Here is a 14,730-nt window from a genome sequence, read left to right as displayed (position 1 = left end):
AATAATTATAAATACTCATCTCAAAAATGAATTCTTAAGAAACACCCAACTGACTGATATGAATTCATCCTTGAGATGAGTATTTATAATTATTTTGAAGTTTCATTAAACTAGAATTCTATGAACACTTGAGCAAGTAAGAACTGAAATGTAAAATATTTACACCAAGGACCGATAAGGAGGTGGGTGCATAATTCTTACTGGTTTAACATCTAAATCTAGTGAGTGGCACTGCTGAGGCCTATGGTATACCAGAGTTATAAGGGAGGCAGCTAATTCAATTGATCACTGAGATCCTCCTGAAAGATTGTTGCATATACACTTACTCCCCCAGTGGTCACTAACCCCCTGCCACCCTCAAAAGAAACCTTTTAAAAATATTTTTTGCCAGCCTCAAATATCATACCCAGCTCCATGACAGCAGTATGCAGGTCCCTGGAGCAGTTTTAGTGGGTGCAGTGCACTTCGGGCAGGCGGACCCAGGCCCATCCCCCCCCTACCTGTTACACTTGTGGTGGTAAATGTGAGCCCTCCAAAACCCACCAGAAACCCACTGTACACACATCTAGGTGTCCCCCTTCACCCGTAAGGGCTTTGATAGTGGTGTACAGTGGTGGGTTTGGGGGGGGCTCAGCACACAAGGTAAGGGAGCTATGTTCCTGGGAGCAATTTCTGAAGTCCACTGCAGTGCCCCCTAGGGTGCCTGGTTGGTGTCCTGGCATGTCGGGGGACGAATGCTGGCTCCTCCCACAACCAAAGGGCTTGCATTTGGTCATTTCTGAGATGGGCATCCTTTAGTTTCCATTATCGCCGAAAATCAGAAACGACCAAGTCTACGGACGACCATCTCAAAGGATAATACGGAACGAAAGATGGACATCCATCTTGATTTAGATTGTAAGCTCTTTTGAGCAGGGACTGTCTTTTCTTCATGTTCAGTTGTGAAGCGCTGTGTACGACTGGTAGCGCTATAGAAATGATTTATAGTAGTAGTAGCATATACACATTGGTATTATTAATGTTTTTGGTGCATCTTCACTGGATATTACTGGAAAGAAAAACCTTTCTCCTGTCATAAGCCTCTGGAATAGTCTTTCTTTGTATATATAAGAAGAATTATCATTTAAAAAATTTAAATTAGCCCTAAAAATGTATTTGGATGCTCATTGCCAGGTGCTGATGTGTGACCAGTTTGACTTACTGAAGCTAAAGTTGTTTATTAGTATTACTTTGTAACCTTTGGGATGAATGATTTTTTTTTTTTTTACATTTCTATGAATGACTAGTTGGCGTTCCTTTTCCTTTTCTGTTTTAGACTGTAAACTGATTTACCTATATTTTATTTAGTAAAGGTGGTATAATGTTTCAATAAGCAATAAACAACAATAAACAGCACGGGGCACGTCTTTCTTCTGACTGACTTTGCACTTACAGTAATTCCGAAAGGCGTTCCAGGTGTTGTAAGTGTGCTGCACTGCAGAGCATTGTTGCTGTTGCAGGGGTTGATTTTGTGCTGACGTAGAGGTCTGTACTTGGGAGGGGCTAAGCTCTTGCTCAGTTTCCTGGGAAGAAGGACTCAGCGGCTGACCTGCCACCTACAACAGCAATATAATAAAACCCCATAAAACAATGCTTCTAAAATACTTTATATTCTGGCGCCCTTTGAAGTTTGCTTAATCTTCATGGCCCACTGAACCAAATTTTGTGTGATCCTTACCCTCTTTCCGTCCCACTGGCATAAAGTGAGCTACTTGTGTGTGTTTCATTCTGCCAATTTCAATCTGACTTCTGAACATGCGAATCCTGCAGGTCCAGAGAGATTACCAGCCTCCAGGCATTCACACAGATTGAAACTGGTAGAGGAGGCACCCACAGATAAGAAGTGCTGCTCTCCTGCCTGTGAGAGAAAGGAAAAGGGAAGACACCACACCACATGTCTGGAGGCTGAATCTGTGACATTTTATGTTAGTAGTCAGTAAATAGTTCGTTTTGGTGTTGATGGAAGGAGGGAGTCTCGTGGATTGTCCCCAGGGATGGAAAAATATAGTATTCTGCTCTCAAAATAATCCTAAAAGCATACACTTAAAAGTTTTGTTACTGCAAAATATTTTTGCCCTTGGTGCTGGAAGGCAGAATTATGCATCAGAAAGTCATAGTTGCCAATAAAATACTATTCTAAACATGTACATATTATCAGAACATAAGATGTGCCATTCTTTCTTACACCGCATATCCATTGAGCTTTGCATCCTGTCTCTGCAAATATAATCACAATCTCTCAAATTTATAGCTAATGCTCAGTATAGTAATTGATATACCACCTTTCTGTGATACAAGCAAAGCAATTTATATATATATTATATACAGGTACTTTCTCTGTCCTTCGTGCTACTTGCAGCATGCCACAAAGGGTTTCCTTCTGAGGTTCCTAAGATGTAATGGGCTAGATTCAATAAATGGCGCTTAAAAATCAGCACTCAATGCCATTCAATAATGTGCACTCAAAGATGAGCATCAGGTGTAATTTCTGGCTCTCATTCTGGGTGCACATCCCCGGTATTCTACAACACCACACACAAATTTTAGGAACAGCCCTGATTCACCCATGCACCTCCTATGGCCACGCCCCCTTTTTGGTCGAGCGTGATGGGATTTGGGCGCACACTGTTACATAATAGTGTGTAGCAAGGTGTGCATGCTAATCCAAATTGGTGCCAACTAGTGCCAATCAGCACACAATTATTGTCACTAATTAGCTTGTTAACCAATTTAGTTGGGCGCACATCTTGGATCGGCACCCAAGTTTAGGTGCCATACATAGAATCCGGGGGAATATGTACATGTAACCTATGAAGGTGGTTATTTTTCCCTATGTGTATCACTTTGCAGTTGTCCACATTAAATTTCATCAGCCATTTAGATTACCAGTTCCACATTCTAGCTATGTCTTTCTGCAACTTCTCACAGTCAACTCATATTTCAACAAATTTGAACAATTTTGTTTCATCTTCAAATCTGATTACTTACTCATTCTAATTTCCAGATTGTTTATGAATATGATAAACAGCACTGGTCCCAGTACAGATCCCTGGGGCACTCTACTATTTATATTTCTTCACTGGAAAACCTGTTACACTGTTTCCTTCCTTTAACCAGTTACCAACCTACAGTAGGATACTGACTCCTATCTTATGACTTTTATTTTCCTGATTTGGTTCACACTTATCTGCACGTTTATTTGTACCATCAAAATATTCCGATAGTTTGTTAAGGCAACAATTCTCTTTCCTAAGTCCATGTTGGTTTTTTCCTTGTTAAACATGTTTAACCATATGGCCAGTAATTTTGTTCTTCAGAACAGGTTCTACTATTCTGCCTAGAAATGACATAAAGCTCACTGATCTATAATTTCATGGCTCACCCCCGGAACACTTTTTTAAAACAGGTGTTATATTGGCTACCCTCCCATCTCCAGGCACAAGGCTGATTTTAAAGATAGGCTGCAAAATACTAGTAACAGATCTGTAGTTTTATATTTGAGCTCATTTAGAATTCTGGGGTAAATATAATCAGATCCTTGGGACTTATTAATCTGTAAATCCCAATTTCATAAAAGGGATGTCCAAGTTAATTTACAAAAGCTCACTAAATATGAACAAAAACAAAATCTACTTGGTAGCATGTGCAGCAGGAACAGCCATTTTACAAAAAATATGCATTAAAAAAACAGCAGCAGCATCCTGTTCTTTATATATACAAGTAGCAACATTTAAATGTGTAAATGGAGGATTTTAACACCTATACAGATAAGTAGCAGATTTTAAAAAAAACTGTATGTTCAAGAAAAGCTAATTAAGGAGCATGGCTCACCTCCACTTGCTACATCTCTCTCCATTCTCACACCAACTTGGTCATTCCATGGCTCAGAAAATTTCAAGGTCACCAGTGCTGTACCCTCTATGTAATACTCTATTGATGTCTGCAAATGAATGCTTCCCAGATCCACAAGCTGATACAGACTTGAAAGTACTGCATTAGAAAAGGCGCTGGTCTTCTGAGCCACTGCCTGCAGGTAAGGGGAGAATCTGCCACTGCAGCTCACTCAGCTCAACAGGGGAACTTTCTGGTACTTCCCCATTTGCAACTTTCTCTAGATGCTGTATGGATTGCACTACATTTCCATCAATTGACCCTCAGACCACTTGTGGTTTCATTTTGGAGTTATCTTGTTGTCTACCTTTCTTTTACACGTTAATAAAGAAATAATAGGAGACCAAGATGATACCATGATAAGAACGCTGTGAGAATTTCTGCTCTCTGTTCTATTTTCCTTGGCGTGAAGCCTGAATTTCATTTTACCTGATGCTGAAGAGGAAAGAGAATTTGTATACTCTTGCCCTTCTGCCTCAGAACCCTCCGTTGAGACAAGCAAAGCTTACCAGCTACACACAAGCTTCAGTTTGGGGCATCCCGATTGGCTTGGGCATGAGGGAGAACCTGGGCTTTGGAAGTCAAGTCTTGCTGAGCCGCTTAGACCCTGATAGGCCTCTGATTCCTCTAGAACCAGTGACTATGGAGATGCATCAGGTTACGAAGTCATGTTTCCAAGCATAGCTGAAGGCAGTCCACAGCAGCAGGAGTTCTCTGTGGTGGGACCAATTTCAGTGGTGCAAATGTTGCCGACTTTGGAGAAAAAAGAAGGCAGTCAAATGGAACAGTTGATGACAACAATATCACCACTGGTGAGGCCGACAGAACTAACTCTGAATGCCATCTGGACTGCTTTGGAATTTCTACACATGTTGTGTTCTGGAACTGTTCCCTCCATTAAACAGAATTCTGCTAGACTGCAGAAACTTGAAGAGGTGCAGGCCTCCCAATCAGCAAAAATTTAGACTTTTAAAACTCAATAGTTTCAAATATGTTTTAATGAAGATAAGAAGCTTTTACAATTATATCGTAAGATAGAAATTTTGAATAACTTCACCAGGCAATTGAACTTGAGAATCTTAAATTTTTCTCAATTACTTAAAACATCACCAAAGAATCTTCTTTTTATAGATTCCTGTGCAATTCTACTGTTGATGTTTCTTCTAATAGTTTAAATTTGATGGAGATTTTGGAGAGTTCGCTGGATGAAGTGACCTCCAGATTTACCTTATTAGTGACATATGTCTTTGTACAGGATAAAGATGCTTTGCTGCATTTGTTCTTTAGATCCATGGATTTTAATTTTTTGGGTGGGAAATTTTCTAATTTTCCAGATGAGTCAAAATGGACACAAATTAGGAGGAAGAAATTTCTTTGTTATTGTCAGCAAGTGTTTTCTTAAGGGGCTAGATTTCAGATAAGATATCTCTGTAAATGTGCTATTATCTGAAAAAATGACTCCTATGTGTTCTATAAGCCTTATCAATTACAATTGCAGATTCCTGATGTAGTCCTCAGTTTTGGGGCTGTTTAATGTAAGAAGCATAGCTCACTGTTTTCTTTTCTTTTGCTTTCTTTAATCCAACTTCCTCTGGAGTTATGTGATGCATAAACTGTAGGAACGCCCCTGATCTGCCCATAGCCCTCATATGGTTGTGCGACTAAAAATGTATGTGTAAATTTCAATTAATGCCAATTAGTGCTAATTTAACACCCAATTATCAGTGTTAATTGGCTCATTATTTAATTAAATTGCACAAGCAGATTGGGTGAATGCCCAAATTTGCATGTGCAATTTTAAGCACCATTTATAAAACATAAAACAGTGGAGGAGTAGCCTAATGGTTACTGCAGCAGGCTTTGATCCTGGTGAACTATTCCCACTGCATCTCCCTGTGACTTTGGGCAAGTCACTTAACCCTCCATTACCCCAGATACAAAAACTTAGATTGTGAGCTTAGTAGGGACAGAAAAAGTACCTGCATATAATGTGTAAGGGGCTGCACATGTCTAGTAGCGCTATAGAAATGATGAGTAGTATCTACACAAGAATGTGTATTTTTTTGGAGAGCACCTGCATTGTGAAATGCCTTAATTATTACCATCTGAGCAAAGAGCAATCACACGCAATTCAAAATATTTAAAAAAAAAATTTTTTTTGGAGTGGCTTTTCAGGTCAGAGGGGTAGGTCTGACCATCTGCAGTGTGCCTGGACAGCAAGGATTATATTTGATTGAGCATGAATGAAAGCAATTTCTGGATTAAGGGATGATTGGAGTTTGTATATTATCATTATAGCTAAGAGCCTTGGTTCAAAACTTGACTTTGAAGCAAGGCTCCTAGCTATAATGATAATATACAAGTTATTTTAATTATTGTATTAATTTTATATTATTTATTGTTAACTGCTTAAATTTACATAAGTTAAGTGGAATATTAAATCTGAATAAACATAACCATACTCGTCCAAATCCTGCAGAAATCATGCCTATATTGAAGGCAAGCATATTTATGCCTGCTCAGGAGTCGACCATAAATTCTTCTCTCCTGTGTGTGCAGTGTCCCCTTCAATGTTCCCATTATCATGTGGCCATTAGCACATGAGCTCCTACCACCACTACGTAGGCGGTACGGGCTCACGCGCTAAGCATGAGCTAATCAGTGATTGGTAATTTAGCTGCGCTAATCGATTAGCACAGAGCATGCTCATTCTCCTCCCTCAGACCCACCCCTAGTGTCATAAAATAAATGTGCATACAGAGCCAAAACTTATTGCAAGATGCCTCTGCGTACCCAGTAGTAAGCCATTTTTTGCTGTGGTAAGCACGCATTAGTGCTTACCGCAGCTTTATAAAAGGACTCCTAAATTTGTAGTTGACACAAAATTGTTCAAAATTAAGTCATAAATTGTGAGAGGAACTTACAACAATGGTTCCCAAACCTGTCTTAAGGCACTCCCAGCTAGCTGGGAATGTACCTCACACACATTCATTGTAGATATCCTGAAACCCCAACTAGCTAGAGGTCCCCTATGACAAGTTTCCGAGCTATTGCCTTACACGATTGGAGGCCTGGGTGCCTAAATGGTAGATGAAATTCTATGTGGAATACTGCAAAATGATGCACATAGCGAAAAATAAGCAAGAGGCAAAAGACAAAAACAGAAAGGATATGGAAAAATGGATGACTATATAAATAAATAAATTACAATGAATACTATTGTGACTTAAATGAGAAGATTACAAGCTGAATTGTATGTATACAAAGATCTTCTATAAGCTACTATTTCCATTTTTGAAAAGGCTGCTCATTGACAAAAAGGTTAGAAAGCCGCTCCTGTTGAGAGATATAGATATTTATTGAGAGCATGACTTGATTTAAAAGTGGTTTAGATAATTTCCTAGAAGAAAAATCCATAAATCATTGTTAACCAGGACCAGGTAGACTTATCCAAGTTGTCATTTATCACCGGGACTAAGAAAGAAAACACAGGTCCATTCTGGGATCCTGCCCTTGAGGAAGATGCTTCAAAGACGGCAGGATGGAGGGAAGGCCCCCAGGGTTGCAGAAGCAGCCTGCTTATATTGCTGCCGCTGTCCTTTGACCGCTGGCAGGGGGGAGAGAGAGAAAGAGGTGTGCCGGGGAGTGGGGGCAAGGAGAGAGAGGTAGATGCTGGCATTGAAGTGGGAGGGCAAGGAGAGAGGGGTAGGTGCTGGCACTGAGGGGGGGCAAATTGAGAGGGGTACAGTACAGTTTTGTTTATCTGATGTAAACAGGACCAAGCCATTGCTGGATAAGTGAAAAGTCAGATAATATGAAAAACAATGGTAAGCCCTTTAAAAATGCACAGAAAACATACTTTATGCATAAAGAACAGACATAGGGCATCTGTATTTGAAATACAGAATTGTTTATTAACACTAACCAGCACTGTGTAAAGCCAGAAAACAGGAAGAGAACCTGCACACTTCTTAACAGCAACATGATGACATCACCGGGGGGATCTGTTAGATATGCAGGATGGTCGGATTAGCAAAGGTCAGATAATTGAGACTAGACTGTACTTGTGACTTGGATTTGCCACTGTTGGTAACAGGATACTGGGCTGTATGGACCATTAGTCTGACCTATTATGGCTATTCTTGACCTAGTATGGCTATTCTTAAAGGATGCGAGGGGGGGGGGGGGGGGGAGAAAGGTGCCAGAAACCATAGCACCAGCCCCTGAGTCTGAATTCCGAACAGTCGGACTAGTCCAAGCTCTGCTAATGGCTGTCATTTCATCTTCCTGCACCTCAGATAGTCTTAAAGAGGCCTTTTCTCTCCCTTCTAGACTCTCCCACAAACTACCATTGAGGCTCACTAACAATTTGTTAAAATTCCAGACCAACAAAATTCTTTAGAAAAATAAAAAAGGAAGAAAACATAAGGGAAGTGAAAAGAACACTAGAATAAAAAAGTGGGAACATTTTGGAATGTGTCAATATTGTGTCGTGACAGCAAGATGCGATATGTGCAAAAAGATGCTTTTCACTCTAGGGCCTGGGGATTCTCCCTAGCAAATCAGACTGCTAGAATCATCCATTCTATGCTACGCACTCACATAAGCATTAACTATGAAAGAGACATAACAGCCAACACAATTTTGGGAATGGTTATGTAAAGGGTACCTGTGATGATGTCTGGGCTGCTGTGGTAGACTCAGCCACTTGGATATGCTGTACTTGGATAGGGTGCTGTGTGTAGGCCTGAGGGTCATGCAAGTGACCAACGTCCAATGTAGAATGCTGGGGCTGGTGAGGAGAGGGAGCCTGAAGAAAATAACAACAAACCATATCAGAGTAAGTCAGACTGTGTTAAATGCTTTCAGTTATTATAGGGAGAACAAATTTCAAAATGATTTACATGTGAAAATCAGCTGTCTTAACATTGTCTATATCTATTTTTTTGCTGTATGAACAGGTGGTGGTGTTGGAGACATTTTGGTCAGCTGAGTGTGTACATGACACTTTCAAATCTTCATAAGTACTTTTCCAGCAAAATTCTACATGCAGAAAAAGCAGGCACAAGTGACCTTAAGCACCTCATACTTGCAAGTTTCAAAGTGAAAGTACTTGTCACTGAACAGCTAGCACCCACCTGGGGCTAGCCCTGTGGCCACCTAGAGGGTCTGTCCCCAGCACTGCTCAGGTCCGCCTGCACCTATGCACATGCACTACACTAGCTAACCCACCACCCCATATACTGGGTTCTACTCGCCTCTGGGCGAGTCTCCCACCCACAAGTTATTTCCCCAGTAGTTTCCAAGGACACTGGGGCCACAAACCCAGAGGTCCCACAGTTCCAAAACACAAACCACCAGGATTCTTAGTCAGTCCAGGACAACAGAGCTAATAAACAAATGGATTTATTATTTATTATCAGAAAAGTAGAACAGTGAACGATATAAAACTGGTGGAAATCAACAAGCAAAAACAGGTAACCGAAACAAGGATTAATATTAAACAGTCTAAACACTTTGTTACTATCTGGGTAGCACCTGGGGAGTTTCAGGAAAATAACTGTTCACAGGTCTTGAACAGGGCCTCAGGGCAGAGATGCTTACCCTCTGCACGCCCTATCTGAGACTAGGGAAAATCCAGTACCTCCTGGCTGGATTTTGAACACCAGACAAGCCAAGGGAATCTTTATTGTTGAACCTGAAATCTTTATAAGCAACGTATGGGTATTTGTGTGTGTGTATATACACCTATACAGTGCCTTGCAACAATGTTCACACCCTTGTGCATTTTTTCGCTTTTTGCTGTCTGAAAAAAATATAGTTCTAAATGCATTAATATAGAGTTGGTTTCACAGTTCTACATAACATACTGTACATTTTCAATGTGAAAGAATCATCAAAATATTTTAAAAAAATTGTAATTGAGCCAAAGAAATCAAAAAATCTTGACTGTATAAGTTTTAACACCCCTTGACGCAGTACTTGGTGGAAACCTTTTTCGCAGCAGTAACAGCCAGAAATCATTCAGGGTAAGTATCAACTAATTTTGCACAGTGGGTTGATACAGTTTTTGCCCATCCTTCCTTTTAGAATAACTCAAGCTCTTCAAGTTGGCTAGGGATGATCTGTGAACTACAACTGGGTTACTTGAACTTTCACTTTCTTCTGAATCACTTCATTGTTACTTTGCTTTGTGCCTAGGATTCACTTGTTCAGAACCCTTATTTTATCATCCTCACTTTAATATTCCCTTATCTCTTGTTTGTCTGTCCTAATTAGATTGTAAGCTCTGTTGAGCAGGGACTGTCTCTTCGTGTTCAAGTGTACAGCGCTGCGTACGTCTAGTAGCGCTATAGAAATGATAAGTAGTAGTAGTGGAGGGGGTGAGGAAATACAAGAAGTGGAGTTTTTCTGGTGCTTATCCAATAAACACCCATTTTAATTTGTATGCATCAGGGGTGTTTTATTAGTGTTAAGCAGCTTTCAAATACAGCTCAAGGTGGTGTACAAAACATAAAACATTAAATTACAATAGCATACAGCAGTCCAAAAAAACAGTAGACCGCAATATTAATAAATATGTTTGTGTGCAGCGGCATTTTAGAAATGATGTCCAACTCAGAATACAGACATCCAAGTCAGAACATCACAAACAGATGTCCATCTCACGTGTATTTTAGAACACGATACAGCCTGTTCTAAAATACATGTGAGATCGATGTCCATGTACTGAAACGCCCAGTATGAATATCCATTTTATAAACTGAAATATCCACATTATAAATGCAGGAAAACAAGGAACATGGATGTATGTGTGGCAGCATAGGAATGTCTTTTTTGTAAAATGGTCACAAGGACATCCATTCAAAGCAGAAGGGTAGTCTAATGGTTAGACTATTCTTGTTTTGGACTTCTGGATACTGGCATGTAGAAGTTCATATTGCATGGACGTCCAAATCCCAATTTTACAAAGGCAGGAAATGGACACCTAACACTGCAGTATATCCATATGGCAAGGGAGCATTGTCTGGATGTGTTTTGGGCAAGACTAGAGAGGGCCCATAATATTAACATCCAATTCCAGTCACAGAAGGGGAAGGGACGTCCATGTCTAAAAAGATTGACATTGTTATTTCGACCTGGTATTTGTCACGTCCAGGTTACAGAAAGGTGCTCTGATTGAGCAGCTGTCCTTTGCAGGGATTAAGGCACAACACCTCCTTATCCCCCAGCGGTTGCTTTCCCCCTTCCTCTCCCTTAAGGTGAAACCGGCAAAGGATACCAGGCTTTATAACAGTTTCTGGTATTATGGAAATTCTTAGCAGAGCAGCATGCAGGTCTGAAGAGTACCCATTGGTTGAGAATCAGGAAACTCATGTTCAAATCACTCTTCAGCTGTTTGTGATTTTTTTTTTTTTTTACTTGTGAGCCCTCCACAAAAAGAAAAATACCTACCGTACCTGAATGTGCATCACTTCTGTAGCCTTCAGGTTTGCAGGTGTCTTACATATTGAAGTACAGTAGACAATTTTCTGTCCTTGGAGGACTCACAATTAAAAAAAAAAAAAGAAGAAGAGCTGACGTGGGATTTGAACTTGGGTCCTTTGGTTCTCAGTCCACTGCATAACCATTAGGGTACTCCTCAGACCTGCATAAGAAGTATCACGTACAATATGTAAAGAGTTTATCTGGCTGGGCAGACTGGATGGACCATGCAGATCTTTATCTGCCATCATCTACTAAGTTCCTATGTTATTGCATGTTAAAACTAGTAGTGTGGTACAAAAACCCACCTTAGAGGGTCTTTTACTAAAGCTTAGCTCAAATTATCTGCAGCAGGGCTCATTTTATTCCTATGGGCCCTGTTGCAGATAACTCAAGCTAAGCTTTAGTAAAAGACCCCCTTAGTTGCTTAAAATGGGTAGGACAAGAACTGGGCGTGACTTGGGCAGACTGGTGTTGTTGGATATGACAGCTAGTGCATGGGTTGGTACCATTCACTAGCTGTCAGAACTGCATAGAGCAGCTGCACTTACCTCTTCCTCTTAAGGTGGAAGTCCAGTAGCACTATCAACAGTTCACTAGTATGGCAGCTCTCTGTGAGGTGAGCTGATGCTCCCTCCCAATATCTTATCCTCCTTCCCAACACCCCCTCAATGTCCGATACTCCAGCTGACTCAGATACCCATCTCCAATACCACCGGCTCACACCCCCAAACCCTTTAAAGGTTCAAACTCTGCTTTTGACTTCCCCCAGGATTTACCCAGAGGTCTTTATCAATAGCTCAGTGTCCCAGGTGAGAGTAGTCCCCCTATGCTCCCCCACCCAGGCCTTCGTCAGGATCCAAAATGGCTATCATGACCCCTAGTGGAAGTCTTGCAGTATTACCACTAGAACTGTGTTGTTCAAAGTACTAGATCAAAGTACTTAAGTAAACGTAAAAATAAATGTGTATTTTAATACTTAAGTAAAAGTACAGTGAAGAACACATTAAAAATTTCCTTAAGTAAAAAAGTAATTCCATAATAAAATACTTTTTGATTAAAAAATAAAAGTACCTCAACTACAAAGAACGCAACTTTTGTTAATGTTTTTATTCCAACAACTTTATTGCTCTAAAATTCAATCTACTTTGCTTTTAGTAAAACTAATATTTTGAAAATGACTGTTACTCATGTGAGTCATTAATCCAGCACAGCTAAAAGGGTTCAACAACTGCACTAGCAGAAAGTGGATTGTACATTCTGATAAAAAAAAAAAGTTCCTTCAAATCAGGTCAGGTTACAATATTACTGATGTCTTCTGACTGGATCTGTAGGTTATAATCAAGGGAATCTCTGAAACACTTGACTTCTATACAGCAAAGATAATTTTATCACCATTATTGTCATTCTCATCAGCATTAGAAGTGGTTCTAATTCATCACTTACATCTTCAACTTTATTATCACCATCATGCTGTCCAGGTACAGAAAACACTTTCACAAAGTTGGAATCATTGTGTTGTTCTAACAATTTTTCGTTTGATGACAAACTCCATTTCATTATTTTCAAGAACTCTTGTAAGAACATCAAATGTGTGGGAACCTTTCAGTCTTAAGGTTAAACATGCAAACTTCCTCTCTAAAGACTCTTCTTGTCAATCCAGTGGACAGTCACCCCAATGTAAAATTTCCCATGGGATGACAAGCAATCTGTTGTGGTAGAGACGTATGTCTTTTTAATAAGAATTGCTACTAGCTTCAGCTTTATCTCTGGTTTAAAAGGTCCCAAACTCATTACTGTTCTGTTTGGCTAGAGATCAGTAACCAGTTCAACAAACACAGGCAGCTCCACTCTTCTTATAGGCTATATTCACTGAACAGCAAAAATAAGATAAAATGATCCACTGTTTGCGTGATGAGGTTTGCAAAATCCTATTCCCAGTTTTGCTGTTTTATTTGGTTTACTGAGGAATTGTCATTTATATCTCCCTTCCGCATTTACTTTTTACTGCAAGCATCAGATGTAACTGATATTATTATTTCAGTAAAAGTAACTAGTTGTATTTACTTACTTCCTATACAACACTGAACTAGAGGGCATCCTTATCCCATCAATGTGCACATCTGACCATTTAGGCATGTCTTCTTACACCTGCCATTGACTTGATGTAAATGGATGTATCTTTCTTTTGGACTCCTCGATGCAACATGGGGAGCATCAATTCTATAACAGAATCAGGGTATCCTCATTCCATTATAGAATATTAGCCCAAATCTGCATTGGTGTGCTCAAAAAGAAGGCATTCTTGTTTTCGCCGTCAATGGCAAGCATAAGTAGGCAGGCCTAAAACCTCCACTCAATGCACACATCTGATAATATTCTACAAGATGTGTGCATTGATAGTGGACACACCAAAGGCCCACCCATGTGCCCTGTCCACATGTACACCTTCATTTGAAGGTGTGCACTAAGGCACTTATGTACTACCGTACAGAATAGCGCATAGTTCATCACAGTGCATAAATGCCAATACAAGTGCTCCCTTGTGTGTGCAAGGCCCATGTGAGTGCTGTGCACCATTTCTAGAATTGGCTTTTTAGTATTAAACCTAACAAAACATTAGCTGCAGAATTCTGAATACATTGGAAGCCTCTGCAAATTAATTTTGGATTCAAAACGCAAAGCACTGCAATAATCCAATCTCATAGTTATCAAAGAACAGATGACAGCAGCTAAATCATCTTTACTGAGTAAGGAGCATAAATTACCTATTAATCTATGATCAAAAAGGCCAGTCTCACTGTTAAAGTAATATATTGTTCCACTGGGAGACCAGTTTTGAGAAAATCTATTAGACTATTTGAACATTCTTTATTGAGTCAAGATTGGACAGAATCAATAGTGCAAGCACGTGGGTTACTCACTGCTGAAAGGTTTACCAATTCCTTAGATTTAACTGGGTCAAATATCACAACAGTAAAATCAGAAGGCCTGATATTTAAAAGCATTTATCCTGGTAGAAGCACCTGCTGTCAGAATGTCACTGACCAGGATCAGTCAGTGATTTTCAGTGGCATTATTCATATAATCACTCAGACTGCCCCAGTGCTATCCGAATAGCGGGAGAGATGACACCAGCTGGAGAAGGACCAGTGAATAAAATACTATGGAAATAAACCATGATGATGATGTGAAAGAGTTTATTCTTGACCCTGGAAGCTGTCAGTCTCTGCTAAAACACCCACATTTTTTGTAAGATGCAGATTCTGTTAGTGTTGGGCTGCATGAAGATTCTGGCCAGCGCTTTTTTAGATA

The 14,730-nt window shown here is 40.0% G+C and overlaps 1 protein-coding gene across 1 annotated transcript in view; it reads right to left on the bottom strand.

Annotated features, from left to right (window-relative positions):
- PRDM10 (PR/SET domain 10) overlaps positions 1-14,730 on the bottom strand; it is a 221,294-nt gene that overhangs the window by 15,757 nt on the left and 190,807 nt on the right. Inside the window, 2 exon segments of the mRNA XM_030221158.1 lie at positions 1,433-1,595; positions 8,600-8,740. Coding sequence (XP_030077018.1) covers positions 1,433-1,595; positions 8,600-8,740 — 304 coding nt within the window.

This window comes from Microcaecilia unicolor, chromosome 12, assembly GCF_901765095.1.
Source record: "Microcaecilia unicolor chromosome 12, aMicUni1.1, whole genome shotgun sequence".
NCBI lineage: Eukaryota > Metazoa > Chordata > Amphibia > Gymnophiona > Siphonopidae > Microcaecilia > Microcaecilia unicolor.
The sequence above is the reverse complement of the archived record's forward strand: the minus strand, read 5'-3'. Positions and strand labels throughout refer to the sequence as shown.